Below are 16,387 nucleotides of genomic sequence, written 5' to 3'. Positions count from 1 at the left end.
CCTGAATTGTACCAACATCTTTAAAATTAAAAAAAGAAAAGAAAAAAGAAAACATTCACATGGCAATTATAGCATTCTAAAATAGACTAATGAAATACTAGGACTTGAGTTATTTTTTTTCAGAAAAAAAACAAGACCCATATCAATGTTAGAAGCCTTAAGTATGATTAAGTTCCGAGGCCACAGGATTGACAAAATCCAAGGGTCTTACCAGCTCAGGGTTTAGAGACCAACCGAGGATTCTGGACAAGGGGTCTTGTGGTAGAAGGAACCCCACGAAAACCTGCAGGTCTGTGTCAGGGGCAAAGCTCATTGATACATCTAGCTTGGCGAGGACCCAGACAGGAGAAGCAATTTGTTAAACTTCTAGCAGACAGCCGTGTCAATGTCTTTTTCCCTCCCATTTTCTCTAGAAGACTCTACCTGTTTCAAATTGTCAGCCAGAAACACGATGTACACACAGCAGAAGCCCAGTTGGGTGACAATGAGGAAGAAACTCACAATACGCCTGGAAGGGAGGAGGAAAAGAAAACATTTTGTAAAAGAAGTCGACTTGTTGGTTTCCTTTCTTGTCATTCTGCCTCTGTCCCCAGGGGTTGGTGGCCTTGCAAAAGCACCCTCAGTCCTTCCATCACAATCAATAAGGAGGCAAAGAAATGAGGCAACGATAGGTCTTTTTAAAAAATGTTTTCCACTATGCAATATATCCATGTAACAAAACTGCACATTTACCAACTATATGTATTTAGAAATAAAAATTGAATTAACATTATTTTTTGAGTTGGAGTCTCACTCTGTCACCCAGGCTGGAGTGCAGTGGCACATTCACGGCCACTGCAGTCTCGACCTGCTGGGTTCAGCGATCCCTCTACCTCAGCCTTTCAAGTAGCTGGAGCCACAGGCGTGCGCCCCCACATCCAGCTAATTTTCTGATTTATTGAAGAGACGAGGTGTCGCCAAGTTGCCCAGTCTGGTTTCAAAGCCCTGGGTTCAGGCAATCCTGTCACCTCCACCTCCCATAGCGCCAGGATTACAGGTGTGAGCCACCACGCCTGGCTTAAATTAAATTTAAAAATGGTTTCCAACCACCTTCACATGCTCTGCATGTGGACAAAATCCTTCCTGGTGGGGAGCTTCCTCTGACACCTCCCCCTGCCGCCTTCCTTGTACTCGATATGTATCCAGGTGGGACAGCTATCATGAACATTTCACAGCTATTCTCTACCATGTGTCAGACACCTGTTTAGGCACTGAGGATACACAGGCAACACATGATCTCTTTCTCCAGAAGCTTAAGATCAGTGGGTGAGATGAACAAAATATAATATGGCATTAACGGCCATGGTGAAAAGGGCCATAAAGTGTGGGCAGACAGAAAACCTTAGAGAAACCAGAACCTGAGTGAGAGTCCTGTGGGAAGGGGAAGAAAGAGAGAGAGAATGAGAGAGAGAGGAGGAGGAGGAAGAGGAGGGGGAGGAGGAAGAAAAGGAGAAGGAGGAGGGCGGGGAGGAGGATGGAAAGATAAGGGGAGGGAAGAGCATCTCGGCAGAGGAAGCAGGCAGATTTCTCTAGGTGCCACGTGGAGAGTCCGCTGAAGAGCAGGGCTAGGCCAGGGAGGAGTGATAGAAAATTCTTTCACTCATGAGGTGCAGCATTCTTGGCAGTGGCCTGGACAAAGGTATGGCCATTAGGGTGACAGAATTGAGCATGTAACAGATCCCAGGGACCTACAACTAAGCAGAACTTGGCGATCACCCACGTCTGGGGTAAAAGGAGAGGAAATGACTTAAGGTGATTCACAGGCTTTGGCTTGGACAATAAAATGAACTGAGAAACTCAGAATAGTTTTAGGAGAAGGGGAAGAAATGTCACACTCGCGGTCTAAAGTGTCGAGCTTGAGGCCCCTGCAGGAGACATTCAGGGAACAACCACACAGCGGGCTCTGGAGTTGCTGAGTTGTGGTAGTGGGAACGCACTGAGAAGGCAGGTAAGTGCTGGAAAGAGGACAGAATGAGGAAAGACGGTCGAGTTCTGAACTCTGGTGAACACCAGCATTCAACAGAAACAAAGAGGGCTGTGACAAATGCATAGGAGTGGCCAGAAGGGTAGGAGGGGAGCCTGGGGGTGGGGGAGGTTCCCTAGCTGCCAAGCGGGGAGAGAATGTGCGAAGGAGAGAATTGCTGATTGTACCCGCTGCTACCAAGGTTCTCTAGGGCAAGGAAGGCCAAGAGGAGCCAGTAGAATGATAAGGGTAGTAAAGCCAGGTGAGCTGCGAAAGTCGTGGGTGGGATGGAAGGCAGTAAGGCCGGAGGGTGGTCTGTTCTTTCATGAAGCTAGAGAGTGGGCTCCCATGCTGACAGTGGCCATTTCGTCACTAGACCCATTACCTGAAGCACTTCCTGACGCCTTGCCGGTGTGCAGTAGACATTCGTGGAATGATATACATTGAATATAAGACAGGATGGGGCCTATGATGGTGTATGGTACAGGAAGTTTTATGTATTTGTCCATTTATTTATATTTTTTTGGGTGGGGGTCTCACTCTGTCACCGGGCTGGAGTGCAACGGACCATCAAGGTTGCCGCAGCCTCGACCTCCTGGGCTCAAGGTGATCCTCCCACCTCAGCCTCCAAAGTAGGTGGGACTACAGGCATGTGCCACCATACCTGGATAATTTTTTGGGGGAGGGTAGAGACGAGGTTTAGCTATGTTGCCCAGGCTGGTCTCAACCTTCTGGGTTCAAGCAATTCTCCTGGCTCAGCCTCCCCATGTGCTGGGATTACAGGCATAAGTCTCTGAGCCCAGCCAGCCCACTTTATTCTTTTTAAGATGGAGATGGGTGAACACATTAAATGCTGAGAGGAAGAGCTTGTACAAGTAAAGGAGTTCTGGTTATGAGAGAAGCAATAATTAGTGGAACAAGGTTCGTAAATGGAGCAGGGAAAACTTCTTTATATGCTCAAGAATAAGCAGAAGGATTTGAGGGCTGTGGCATGTAAGTCTCCTCTAGGGTCACACAGAAAAAATTCTGGTCATTATCCCATGGCCTCCCTAGTCTGCCCACAGGCTGAACTTACTGATTCTGCATGTGAGTATGGGCTTTGGGCTAAGGGCAGTGTCAGGCCCATGATGCCGTGTAGACAACATTCCACAGGCAGGGGCGCCTCAATAGTACTGCATCAGCCTGGGCCAGCACAGTTCAAAAGAGACTTTGACCATCTAGATGAGGCTCAAAAGCGGAGGCAGTTGGGGTGGGGGCGGGTCTGTAAAAAAGAGTCGATTTAGTCCCAGGTATCAGAGGACAAAGGGTCTTGGCTCTTTCTGTGTCACCCCTGAGAATTAAAAGGTGGAATTTTCGGGGGAAAAGACTCCATTCAGCTCAACAGAGGGTCCTTAAAGTCTTCCTCTCCCTAAGAGATCTCCTTTGTCCCCTGTCTTCATGGCTGATGACTTTCGTTCTGGATCTCCTGCATAAAGATAGGTTTAAAGCTAAACATACCCAGTGACATCTCCACTTGACTGTCTCTCAAACACCTCAAACACAACTTGTCCAAAATAGAAGTAATTAGAAGTCAGAATCAACCTTAACTCTTTCCTTTACTCTCAATTCCAGGATCTGGTTCATGACCAGGTCAACTTTTCTTCATCCCATTGCTACCAGCTTGGTCCCAGCCACCACCGTCACCCGTCTGGACACCAGCAACAGCCTCTTCATGGGTGACCGGATCTGCCCTTGCTCTCTTGCAATCTGTTCTCACAGAAGCCAGATAGGTCTTCACACAATGGAAATATGATGACTTTCCTGATTAAACTCCCCCCCCGATGGCTTCCTGGTTGCGTTGAAGAAAAGAATAAAACCTTTAAGAGAGTCCAAAATGTACAACTTGATCAGGCACTTGGCTCCTTTCTCAGGTTTGCTCTCCTGACTCTGCCCTCAAGCTACCTGTCCGTCTGTCCATTGAAACTGTCACATCTGTCTACCTTCCTGCTTCGAGCCTCCACACCTGCCCTTCCTTCTTCCTAGAAGGCCCTCCAGGCCCCTGTCTACTTTCCCCAAGGTAATTCCTCATTTTCCGGGATGCCTTCCTTCAGAAACAATCTCACCTGTTCCATCCTGGGAACCCCCACCTCTCTCCCCACGGCCAACACACATCTCCTCATCTGCTCGGTGGCAGCCAGTCTTCCCTTCATCACATCAATCCCAGTGGTTATTAAATAACTGTGTTCTAAGCTGTTTAATACAGCTGGACTATGAATTCTGGGAAGACAAAGCCCTGTTGTCATGTTCTCCATGGTATTTCCAGGGCCTGGTACATAGTAGCACCTGGACAAATGTAGTTTAGTTTTTTTAAAAATGAAGAATATTAAAGCTGCAGTCAGTTATGGTGACTCACTTTGAGAGGTGATCCCAGCACTTTGAGAGGCATAGGCAGGAGGATCACTTGAGTCCAGGAGTTCAAAACCAGCCTAAGCAACATATCAAGAACTTATCTCTAGAAAAAATAATTAGATAGGCATGATGGTGCTTTTAGTCTCAGTTACTCAGAAGGCTGAGGCGAGAGGATCGCTTGAACCCAGGAGTTCGGGGCTGCAGTGAGCTATGATGGCACTACTACATGCTAGCCTGGGCGACAAGGCAAAACCTTGTCTATATATAAATGAATATATATAAAGGTTGCATAGCAAAGGGATGCATACCCTGTCACTGGGTCACTGGAAGTGTACAAGGAGTAGGCTGGATCAGGGATGTTGCCGGTGAACCCCTTCCATGCAGAATATCTGACATTCTGTGCCACATGGGCCACCTTTCAGGGAAGAAGCCACCCCGGGCAGCAGCACTGTCTCCTGTGTCCCGTCCCACCGTGGACAAAGCAAACACAGGTTACCTCCCCCAGTGGGCGTGAGTCCGGAGCCAGGCGCTGGGGCTGGCTTCTAGTCCGTGCATCACCGTGTGCCCGTAGTCCATAAAGGGCTTATTCAGCCTGTAGGAGAGAGCGCAAACAGTGGCCAGGGGATCGTTTAACCTCAGATCACATGCTCCAAAGTCAGGAGACACAGAGCAAGCGGGACATAGCTAGAGAGTGGGAAGAACACCAGGCAGAGACCTAAGTCTAATTCAGGCTTTGACCCCTGGCCGTCATGCCTTGCTGGCTTGTTTTCCTTACCTGTTAAATGAGGTGGTTACTAAGCAGAAAGAGTCATTAACAATGCCAGCCTTGCATGGGTACAGTAGCTTTCACATGCACGGGCCCATCAGAGCCTCATGACAATCCCCGAGGCAGGGGTAGGCATGGATTGCTAACGACTGATTTATAGATGAGCCCACCAGATCAACACAGTGGCCTAACCGGGGTCACCGAAGGACCCTCACCCTTAGCCCCCTGACCCTTCTCTTCTTGGCCTTATTGGAGAAAACTAAGAAGGAAACGTGTGTAATATGTAGGATGTTTCTGCGGTGTCCCTGAGAGCCATGTACCAAAGGGACTGGCATAAGGATGCAGTCCTCACCTGTGGCAGAAGCGCTGGGCACACCTGACCAGGATGTGCATACAGTGGCAGGCGATGACGCCCATCGCCAGCAAGCTGAGTGGGCCCACCTAGAGGAGGCGGGAGGCAGGGGCAGGGGGAGAGAGAAGAGAACGGGGTTGTGAAGAATGCCGGGAGGAGGGTTCAGTAGTGCAGGTATCATTAAGGACTCAAAAAACTTTCTAGCAAACTGGTTGGCAAGTCCTTTTGTAGAAGCAACAGTTGTTCTCTCTTTCTTTCTTTGCTTGTTTTTTTTTGGACTTGGAGTCTCACTCTTGTTGCCCAGGCTGGAGTGCAGTGGCATGCTCATGGCCATCGCAGCCTTGACCTGTGGAGCTCTGGCCATCCTTTCGTCTCAGCCTTCCAAGTAGCTGAAACTACAGATGCGCACCACCATGCCCAGCTAATTTTTTGATTTATTGTAGAGACGAGGTCTCACCAAGTTGTCCAGGCTGGTCTCGAACCCCCGGGGCTCAAGCAACCCTCTCACTTCGGCCTCCCAAAGTGCTGGGATTACAGGCTGAGCCACCTTGCCCGGCCAGCTGTTCTTTCAAACATAACCTCAAGTAGCATTCCAGCAAAGTACATAAAGCAATTACAGTGGAGTGTAGGGGACTCAGAATCCTGACCACGTGTGCTCATGGTGGCTTCTGAAGCATCCCCAAAGAGACCCAGAGCTCACCGAGCATACCTGGAAAACTGGTCACAGTCCAGCCTTTGCATTGTACAAGGGAAGAAACTGGGGTCTGAGAGTGGACAAGAGACTTGCCAAGGCCACTCAAGTCTGTGGTGGAACCAGAAATCAAACCCAGTCTGGACGTCGACTCCAAACCTGGACCATGCTGCCTCCAGAAAGACTGCTCACTACAGGCTATTATAAACCTCATCACCCATCAGGGCTCCACCCACGCCACCCCACACCCCTCTTACCAGGATGCCCGCATTCTTCACCGCCAGGGGCAGTCCCAGGATCCCCGTGCCCATGTTGCCTTTCACCAGGTGAACCAAGGCCTGGAACCCTCTGAAGGAGAAGAAGATGTGAGGCTGTGGCGTGTGAAGGTGTGGTGAACCAACGGCTGCTCTCTCTGTATGCCAGCACCTGAGTCAGTTGCCTCAGTGGGTTCCCGCTCTCAGTTCCTGCTTCCTTGCCTGATACCTCTGAGCCTGCTGTTGGGTAGTGAACCATGCTGGTTGGCCCAGAACTGTCCTGGATTTAGCAGCCAACTTGCAGTCTGTGCCGTGAGGACACTTACTACATGAGACACTATGCCATGTACCTTACATGCATTCTCTCATTTAATCCTCTTGTCCAGGCCGTGAAGTTGATTCTGTTATCATCTTGCAGGTGAAGAAACAGGGGTACAGAGACCTTTAAATGACTTATCCAGGATATCTTGGGGAGCCAGGATTTAACCCCAGGATGATTCGGAGTCCTTGTCCTTTACCCCTACTTGTGCTGTGACAGGCCAGAGGTAGGCCCAGACAGAATGAGTAAAGGACCAGCCCCATTTTATAAGTGAGGAAACTGAGGCACAGAGATGGGGCTGCGACCAGCCTAGGTCATAATACTAGTAATAGAGACAGGATTAAACTCAAAGAAAAGGGCAGGCAGAAACAAGAAATCATTGTGACTTCTGAATAAATAAGTCAGATGACGTGAGTCCTCAGATGGGACCTAGTGAGACATGGTCATTCAGGATTGGGCTCTTGAAGGTTTTTTTTTTTCCCCTCAGCCTGGGCCTCAAGGATGGGGAATAGCATGCCTCCCCTCCTGCAAACAAGAACTCAGACCTTTTCTTTAAGACAACTGTGAGGACTGGTCCTGAGGACAAGGTGTAAACCATCAGGGAAAAAAAAAAGAAATATCCCAGGGAGCTACCCTCCCTGCTGGTGAATTACAAAACAACCCTATTTCCACACTTGTCTGTACCCGAACTAGGTTAAGTCAAGGTGAGTATCTGATTCACATGTTCACCTGTAGAAACCTTGAAAATTCCCCACGAGGCCTCCCAGCTAGGAAACATATTCTGAGAGGCAGCAGAGGTATTCTGGAAGGAGCCTGTCTCTGGGGTTGGACAAGCAAGGAAACCTCAAGGTCACTACTTTACTTGTGTCATCTTGGACAGCATATGGACTTTGCTGAGCCTCTGTAAATGTTAGGAGTGATTGTATTTGAAAGAACTACTCCGAGCTCTTTCTGCTAAAGCCCTAAACCCTCTAGCTCCCTGAGGAGCTGCCTGCGGATTTGTTAAGGGTTAAAGAGAATAGTCAAGGGCCGGGGGTGGAGAGTCTCTGCATGCCTTTCTCCCTGTGGGTGTCAACAGCGCTGACCAAGCACTGCGCCCTCCTCACCAGTGATGCGCTTGTTTTGCAACTAGAAAAGGGTCAACGGGTCACTTTGGAAATTTCTAACTAAAGGACTTAGGAAATCAGAATTTAACTTTGGGCTACTCAGTCAGCTTAAACATGGTGTGGTGAGTTATGCAAAGTCTTGGGCTGGGAGTTGGATGTAGGTTCTAGCCCTCATGCCCTGGGTGACCTTGAGCTGTCATCCTCAGGCAGGCGGCGCTTATAGGCATTCGCCTGGGGGCTCACACGCAAACTGCCCGGGAGGAGGGAGACAGCATTTCATAGGGGGAACTGGGCACGGAGAAGTTGTCCTGTCCCTTGTCAAGCAGGTAGGACGCTCAGTGGGAATTTAGATTCAGTGAGTTGGCCCCACCACTGCCCTCTCATCCAGTCTGCTGCACGGTTTCTCCCCAAGCCACGAGTCCCCCTTTAGCTGTCACTTGCTTTAGTCTTTCAATTTCGCCCTGGCTGGACTGCACTGTCATGATCACGCCTATCACATCCTCGACCTTCTGGGCGATCCTTCCACCTCAGCCTTCCAAGTGGCTGAAACTACAGGCATACGCCACCACGCCCGGCTGATTTCTTAATTTATTGTAGAGACAAGGTCTCGCCAAGTTGCCCAGGTTGATCTCAAGGCCCTGGGCTCGGGCGGTCCTCTCGTCTCCATCTCCCAAAGTGCTAGGGTCACAGGCATGAGCCACCATGCCTGACCCTTCTATTCTTAAGTAGTTAAAATTGCCACCAAACCTCGTGTCAGTTCAGGACTAGAAAGTTAGTTGGTTCCCTCTAGGCCTGTGGTTGAGAAAGAACTCCATTCAGCAGTGATGGCCCCCAGGCCTGGACAGCTCACCCTGGGAGCACTTGTCTTTGGCAACTCCTGGGACTAGCCCTAGGGCAGCTGTACCCGACCAGGGCCAGTCATTGTTTCTATCTCTACAGTGTCCAGCAGGATGGCGGGGGTGGGGGTTGGGGGTGGATAAGGGAGGGACTCCCTGCTGCACCACCTTCCCTGGCACACACCTTCAGGTTTCATTTCCGCAGACATCCTCCTCTCATTCCCACTGTCGCCCAGTTTGCCTGTCAGGAAACTAAGACTTAGAGAAGGAACAGAGTCACCACTCCATCTCAGGCCTCCTGATTCTCTGTCCAGTGCTCTTCTGCTATGCCAGTGGTACAAGAGCTTTCTTCTTAAGGTGGCAGGACTTCTCTACCACTGCACCCCATATTTTTTTTCCCTAAGTCAACTAGCTAGTCTGGTTGAGTGCGGGGGCGAGTCAGGTGCTGCACAGGGGAACCTGGAGCCTTGTTGCTTGGTGTCCCTCTTTGTTGTGTTTTGAAAGCCTTGTGAATGACTCCTCCTCCCTGCCCTCTGGAAAATGGACAGAACTAGAACCTTTCATGTACTGTACTTTTTGGTGTCATCTCTGCAATTAATGGAGGTAGAGGCCAGGCTTACTGAGGAAGGAGCCACAGGGGAGTGCTTGGTCGTCAGTGGTTTCGAACCCAGCACTTATCTTCTTCTACAAGGAGTTAGGGATTGGGCCTCTCTTCCAGCATTCACAGCACTGACCAGGAACCAAAACTCAGCTCTAGGACCAGCACTGGATTCTAGCTTCCATTCTACCAGGGGCTGGCTTAGTGCGAGGCCTGGATCGCTCTGTCCCTAAGGGCATTTCTGATGTCTCTCCTCCTGTCCTTTACACTCTCATCTTGACTCAGCCTCTGACTGCACCTCTGCAGCCTTGGTTTCCCCATCTGCACAGTGGGCTGAGGGTGAGACACACCCCCCTCGGGGTTTTCACCAATGCTGGTCCAAGGCTGGAAGGCAGAAATGCGGATGGCAGAAAACAGCACTCACGTTATGCCCTTGGTCTTCTCCAAGCCCGGCGACTCTGAAGGGCTTCCATCCAAGAAGCTGGAGTCTGTGTTCTCCGGCTTCTTGGCACTTTCTGGAGGCGGCACAAGGTCCAGTTTGAGGGCAACAGCTCCCTGGGGGCTCCCGTCACTCTTTGTCACAGACATGGTTGCTTTAGAAAGGAAGAGCTCAGGGTGACAAGGAGGTCTGCTCTGGGAGGGCGCAAGCAGAAAGGAGTTGACGCAGGTGCACACTCTGCTTGGTGGCATGGGCCTGGGCTGGCTCTGGCCACGCTGCAGCTGGGCCCTGCCCACTTCCCTGGAGAGCACCTCCTCCTGCCCAGAGAAGCCAGTGGAAGAGGACTTCTGGAAGGAGGAGGAGAGGAGGAGGGACTAGGGAAAGGAATCATTCACCCTTATTGGTAGGACTTAATAGTAGTAGCGATACTGACTGAGACACTGCTCATTCTAATAACAAATAGTTATTAGGCACCTTACTAAGGGATCAACACTCCTCTGAGTATTTTATCTACATTTCTTATTCAATCCTATAAATGAAATAGTGACACAACAGAGGCTTCTTGAAGTAAAGGAATCTGCCCAAGGTCACATAGCTAGAAAATGACAGAGTTGGGACTGGAGCCCGACTTGTAGGGTTTTTAACCATGACCCTATTCCTGCCTCCAAGAAAATACCTACACATCTCCCTCCCTTTATTCATCTCAGGGTAGGGGTTTCCACATCTCACTGGCTCCACAATCTGCTGCAAGACATCCCTCCTGGGAGCTCCCCTTTCTTAAGTTGGAAAAAAAGAATCCCTCACTCACCTTTAAGCACAGCTTAGCTCTTGTGAGGCACCACAGAGTGAGTAGAGGGTGTTCTTCTGGAAACAGAGAAGAGATTGTACGACTCCCAGCCTATTTTACTGGGCAGGGCACTGGTCCCAGGAGACAGTATGATTTGCCTATGGTCACACATGACATTCAGGGTAGAACTCCACAGCTAAAGACGGTCCTGGGCGTTTCTCTAGTTTCCCACTCTCTGTCATTATCTCTGCTTCAGTGCAAAGGAACAGGCCAAAATTTCCTCCTTCCTCAAAATTACAGCATTTCACTCAAGCCATGCCACTCACCCCTCCCTCATCTCATCCTGAAACTGAAAATTCCTGAGGTCCTGGCACCTACATATGTGCCAAGAGTTCCACTAAAGAATCGCGCTGCTGACTGGTAGCGACCGAGAGATTTGTCAGGCCTTCCCTCACACGGGCTCTTCCTGAGGTCCCTTACGCAATTTTGAATGTGTAATTTTGTGTATTTTTTCTTGAAGAAGCTCTCCCCACCACTAACCACTGCCCCTCCCTTCCCCTGCCTTCCCGCCCATCTCATGGTATGAACTTCAGGCTCTACAAAGCCTGGCTACTTCTCTGGGTAGCTTTGCTATTTTGTTTTTACAGATGTAGAAACTGAGACTCAGAGGTAACTCATAACCTGCTGAAGGTCATGGCTAGAACTCAGCAGATCCAAACTCTTCTTACCCAAGTTTCTTCTCCTTCTCCTCCTCTTCCTTCTCCTCTTCTTCCTCCTCTACTTCTTCCTCTTCTTCCACTTTCTTCCTCCTTCTTCCTCCTCCTTTCCTTCTTCTCCCTCTTCCTCTTCTCCCTCTTCTCCTTCTCCTTCTCCTTCTTCTTCTTCATAGGGTCTTTCTCTCTGTGTGTGTTGCCCAGGCTGGAGTGCAGTGGCATGATCATTTCTTACTGCATCCTTGACCTCCTGGGATCAAGGGATCCTTCTGCCTCAGCCTTTCAACGAGCTGAGACTATAGGTGTGCACCACCATGCTTGGCTATTTTTAAATTTTTGATTTATTTTTATTGTTTTTTGAGTCGGAGTCTCACTCTCTCACCCAGGCTGGAGTGCAGTGGCATGCTCACGGCCACCCCAGCATCGACCTGCTGGGCTCCAGCAATCCTTCCACCTCAGCCTTCCAAGTAACCTGAACTACAGGCACGCGCTACCCTGCCCGGCTAATTATTTGTTTATTGTAGAGATGAGGTCTCACCAATTTGCCCAGGCTGGTCTCGAACTTGTGGGCTCAGGCAATCCTCTCACCTCAGTCTCCTAAAGTGCTAGGATTATAAGCATGAGCCACCACGCCCGGCCTATTTCTTAATTTTTTGTAGAGACGGGTCTCACTATGCTGTGCAGCTTTCTAGCCAGGTCTTTCTATATGCAAACCTGATTTGACCCTTCACTGCCCTTGGTTTGAATGCTGAATCCATCCTGTAAGTCTCTTCTACTGAACTGAGCGAAACACTTCCTGTGACTTGAAAAACGTTATTGCCTTGTCTGGTACCATGACGTGGCAGTGTTTTTGGTCTGTGGGGTGGCAGGCCGCATCCTGTGACCTGCTGTTTACAGATTCCACAATTCTCATTTCCAACCTCAGATCTGCTGTTATTGGTAGAGTGCTGTTCCTACTTAGGCAACAAGGCACACTTAGATGTGAGCTAGTTTTTGCTTTCCTCTCCAGATTGGGAGAAGAATCCCAAGTTCATCTTTAAATCTTTCAGAACATCTGCTGGAATACCAGGGACATTAGACATTTACAGGGTTGGTGGGTGGGGCTGCAGACCCCCAACTTGTTGCACCAGCTTGTTTAGGCCAGAGAGCTCCTTCCAGCAGGGTGGGGCCTTCAAAAGAAACCCCTCTAACATTGGGAGCTCAGGCATCTAGAGCCCTGGGTTCTGCTGTGGCTATGGTGACCCTGGGAAAGGTACTGTCCCTCTCCTCACTTTCTCCTTTACAAGATGGATACTAGATTGTGAATGACTTCCAAAGGTGTGAGGACCCCAGGAACTTGGGTGGTCTTGTGTGATGCTGGGATGCAGGATAGCTTTTCTCGGGTGGGGAGCTCACAGCCTGTGTGAGCACAGCCTGCCCACGGGACATCTCCACAGAGGGTGGAACAAATGGCCTTTAAATAGCGATGATAATCTCTTAGGGTCCTTTAGAGTAAACACAGTGCCTTGTGGCTCTCATTCTTTGATGGCAATTTTGAAACGTGGTGTGTTTCGAAGCATTTGGAGAGCTGATAAGGAACAAAGAGACTCAGGCTTGGTGAAGGAGGAATCTGGGTCTTCGGATTTCTGCCAAGTTTCTAAGGTGATTCTCATTCTGGTCAAGGTTTGGGCTCCACTGTTGCATGGAGTGGGAGCAATGGCCTCCTTTTTAATAGGTCAGAGAACCAAGGCAGAGAGCTGGGAAATGATTTGCCCGAGGTTGTACAATCCGGTGCAAATGAACACGAGTACTCCTCTGGGCTAGAAGGAGACTCCAGAGACAAAACAAAACTCCTACCCAGCTGAAATTCATTTCCCCATTCTCACTCTCCCAGGTACCTCCTCACAGCCTGTGGCAGTGACCGGGATGCCCCCAACCTTGCCTAAATTATGATAATACAACTCACATGTATTGACTCTATCCATATGCCAAGCTCTAGACCAAGGGTATTCCATGAGGTAGGTATTACTATTAACCCCATTTTACAGAGGAGGAAACTGAGGCTCAGAGGGGCTACTTATCTTACCTAAGGTAACACAGGCAGCACTAGAGGTAGAGCTCTGATTTGAGTTCAGGCCTGTGGGAATGTTCCTCTAAAGCTGTAGTTTAGTTACTTCGTGTTCCTCCACTATGACTAACGCATAGCAGAGACCAGCGCTGAAATAATGTAAAGCCCCTTCACGTGCATAGTTTACGGCATTCAATACTGGGGCTTCAAATTTCCAAATAAATCGTGGGGACTGGCATAGATGGGCAAGTTCTCATTTCTTTCTGTAAGGACCTTTGTAATATTACCATCATTTTTTAAAAAAGAGAATATTTCAACCCCCCACCGTTGAAAGGATCATCTCAGGATAAAAAATGATACAGAAAAGGGTGTCTGGAGGCCAGGATGAGGATTAAATGAAAAAAGGACCAAATACCATGCCTGGGTCACAGTCAGTGTCCCCCAGGGGGAAATCATTTGCATTGTATCATTTTATCACGAGAGGGAACTAACGATCCCGGTTATTTCATCAAGCTGGTGCATCTTGCTGAATCTTACCATCTCACCTACTGGCCCAGAGAGGGAAGGAACACCGAGTGAATAGTGATCAGTGGTGGGTTAGGGACGTTAACCCAGCCCGGATCTCTTGATTCCCAAGCTCTTGAAATGCAGTACAAATGGGGTGACTCATTCAGCACTCATTATCGAGTCTTGCTGCCACCGTGTGGTAAGTGCTGTGGCAGAAGTGAGACCAAGGTGGTGAAGAAACAAAACATATACCCTTGGCTTAACTTGCTAGATCTGCATAACAAAATGCCACAGGCCAGGTGGTCTAAACGACCTAGGTTTATTTTCTCATCATTCTGGAGGCTGGAAGTCCCAGATGAAGGTCCAGCTGGGTGTGTTCCTAGCTGTATCTGGCTTGCAGATACGGCCTCCTCCCTCTGGCCTCATGCAGTCTTCCCCTCTACCTGTGCACAGAGTCAGGGGAGAGCTCTCCGGAGTCTCTTCCTATAAAGGTGCTACTCCTTTGCATCATGGCCTCACTGTATGAACTCACTGAACTTTAATGACTTCCCTAGAGCCTCCTCGCCAAATATAACTGCATTGGGTGTTAAGGTTTCAACATGTGAATTTTGGGGGGACACAAACATTCGGTCTCACAGTCTAATGGGGGAGACAGTGGGGGTCTAGTGAGGGACACAGTCTAGTGGGGAAAGTGACAATAAACGAGACACAGATACACAATAAGCAAGAACCAAGGCAGAGGACTGGGAAATGATTTACCCAAAGTTGTATAATCTGGTGGAATCAACACTAAGACTCCTAACTGCAAATTATGGTAAATGCTGTTGAAGTCAAATACAATATAGAAATGAATTTCAAAAAATTTTTTTTTTTGAGTTGGAGTCTCCCTTTGTCATCCAGGCTGGAGCGTATTGGAACGCTCACGGCCACCGCAGTGTCAACCTGCTGGGCTCCAGTGATCTTTCTGCCTCAGCCTTCCAAGTAGTCAGAACTACAGGTGTGCGTCACCACGCCTGGTTAATTTTTTAATTTATTGTAGAGACGAGGTCTCACCATGCTGCCCAGGCAGGTCTCAAATCCGTGGACTCTGGCAATCCACTCACCTCGGCCTCCCAAAGTGCTGGGATTACAGGCTGAGCCACCGAGCCCGGCCGAATCTCTAAATTTAAAAACGTTTGATTTGGGAAGCAAGAATTGTATTTCAGTGCATACACATAGACTGGGTGGTCTTTGGAATGTCCTGAAGAACAAAGAGAAGGTTGGAGTTTTTATAAGAAGGAGATATGTTACATGTTGCTCTGAGAGAAAGTTCTTCGGGCCTGGTGAGGTTCTGGGAGCTGCCAAGCTCAGACTGGTGAGGAACAGCTGTGGGTAAAACCATTCTTAGAGTTGCAGCAGGTGGTTTTAGCACCTCAGATAAAACCAGTTTCAGGTTCCAGCAGGAAGTTTCAGCAGCCAGGCTCACAGAGAATTACATTTTCAAAGCAATGTTTTGTGCCCAAGTGCTTTTTGGCTCTGGTCCCTAAACTCTGATTTAGTATGACAAGAATGACCCAATTAAAAAATTTTTCTTGTAGACATAGGGTCTTACTATGTTGCCCAGGTGGGTCTTAGACTCCTGGCCTCAAGTGATCCTCTGGCCTTGGTCTTCCAAAGTGCTGGGACCACAGAGATAAACTATGGTGTATGGCTTAAAATGACCCAGTTTGTAATGATCAACTTTCATGATAATTTGAAGGAAATGAACTTGACACAGTCATGGAGGATGATGGAGGTGGGAGGGAAGAGACAATTTAGAGACATTTGCCAGGGAAGGACTTTGAGCAGGTGGCATCTGAGTCAAGAATTAAAGAGAAGAGAAAGACGAGAAGGGAAGGGCCGGGGCCGGTGGCTCCCGCCTATAATCCCAGCACTTTGGGAGACCAAGGGGAGAGGATTGCCTGAGCCCATGGGTTTGAGACCCGTCTGGGCAACTTGGTGAGACCTCATCTCTACAATAAAACAAAAAAGTTAGCCGGGGGTGGTGGCGTGCACCTGTAGTTCCAGCTACATGGAAGGCTGAGGCGGAAGGATCACCTGAGCCGGGCAGGTTGAGGCTGTGGTGGCTGTGAGCGTGCCGCTGCACTCCAGCCTGGGCAATAGAGTGAGACTCCAACTCAAAAAAAAAGAGCCCAATGTGGGAAAACGGGGGGGATGAGGGTGGAGGTGAGGAGTGAGCAGTGTGTTCCAGGCAGAGCAAGCATGAGGGAAAAGCCCATGATGATGAGGGAATGGCTAAGAGTTTCAGGAGCTAAAAGGAGGCCAGAGTGGCCTGAATCATGTAAATGCAGGGCACAGAGCCCAGGGGAGGGCAGAGGCAGGCTAGGGCTGCGCAGATCATGGTAGAGCTGGGATGTTACTTGACGTGTGTTGAGAAGTCACTGAAGGGGTTTGGAAAGATCTATGTAAAGAATGGATGACAAAGCCGGGCTCGGTGGCTCAGCCTGTAATCCCGCGCTTTGGGAAGCCGAGATGAGTGAATTGTCTGAGCCCGCGGCTTCGAGACCCGCCTGGGCAACTTGGTGAGACCTCATCTCTACAAT

The 16,387-nt window shown here is 49.3% G+C and overlaps 1 protein-coding gene across 1 annotated transcript in view; it reads right to left on the bottom strand.

The window, feature by feature from the left end:
- Positions 1-9,962, bottom strand: part of SLC36A2 (solute carrier family 36 member 2) — a 30,736-nt gene extending 20,774 nt beyond the window's left edge. The window contains exons 1-5 of the mRNA XM_008067783.1: positions 9,737-9,962; positions 6,457-6,547; positions 5,509-5,597; positions 4,887-4,982; positions 424-508 (exon numbers count right to left, since the gene is read on the bottom strand). Coding sequence (XP_008065974.1) covers positions 424-508; positions 4,887-4,982; positions 5,509-5,597; positions 6,457-6,547; positions 9,737-9,900 — 525 coding nt within the window. The 5' untranslated portion in view covers positions 9,901-9,962. The remainder of the gene's footprint in view (positions 1-423; positions 509-4,886; positions 4,983-5,508; positions 5,598-6,456; positions 6,548-9,736) is intronic.
- Positions 9,963-16,387: the final 6,425 nt, after the last annotated feature.

The sequence above is a fragment of the Carlito syrichta genome, unplaced genomic scaffold (assembly GCF_000164805.1).
Source record: "Carlito syrichta isolate Samal-C Ts95f unplaced genomic scaffold, Tarsius_syrichta-2.0.1 Scaffold107891, whole genome shotgun sequence".
In the NCBI taxonomy this organism is placed as follows: domain Eukaryota; kingdom Metazoa; phylum Chordata; class Mammalia; order Primates; family Tarsiidae; genus Carlito; species Carlito syrichta.
This window is presented reverse-complemented; position numbering and strand designations above follow the sequence as displayed.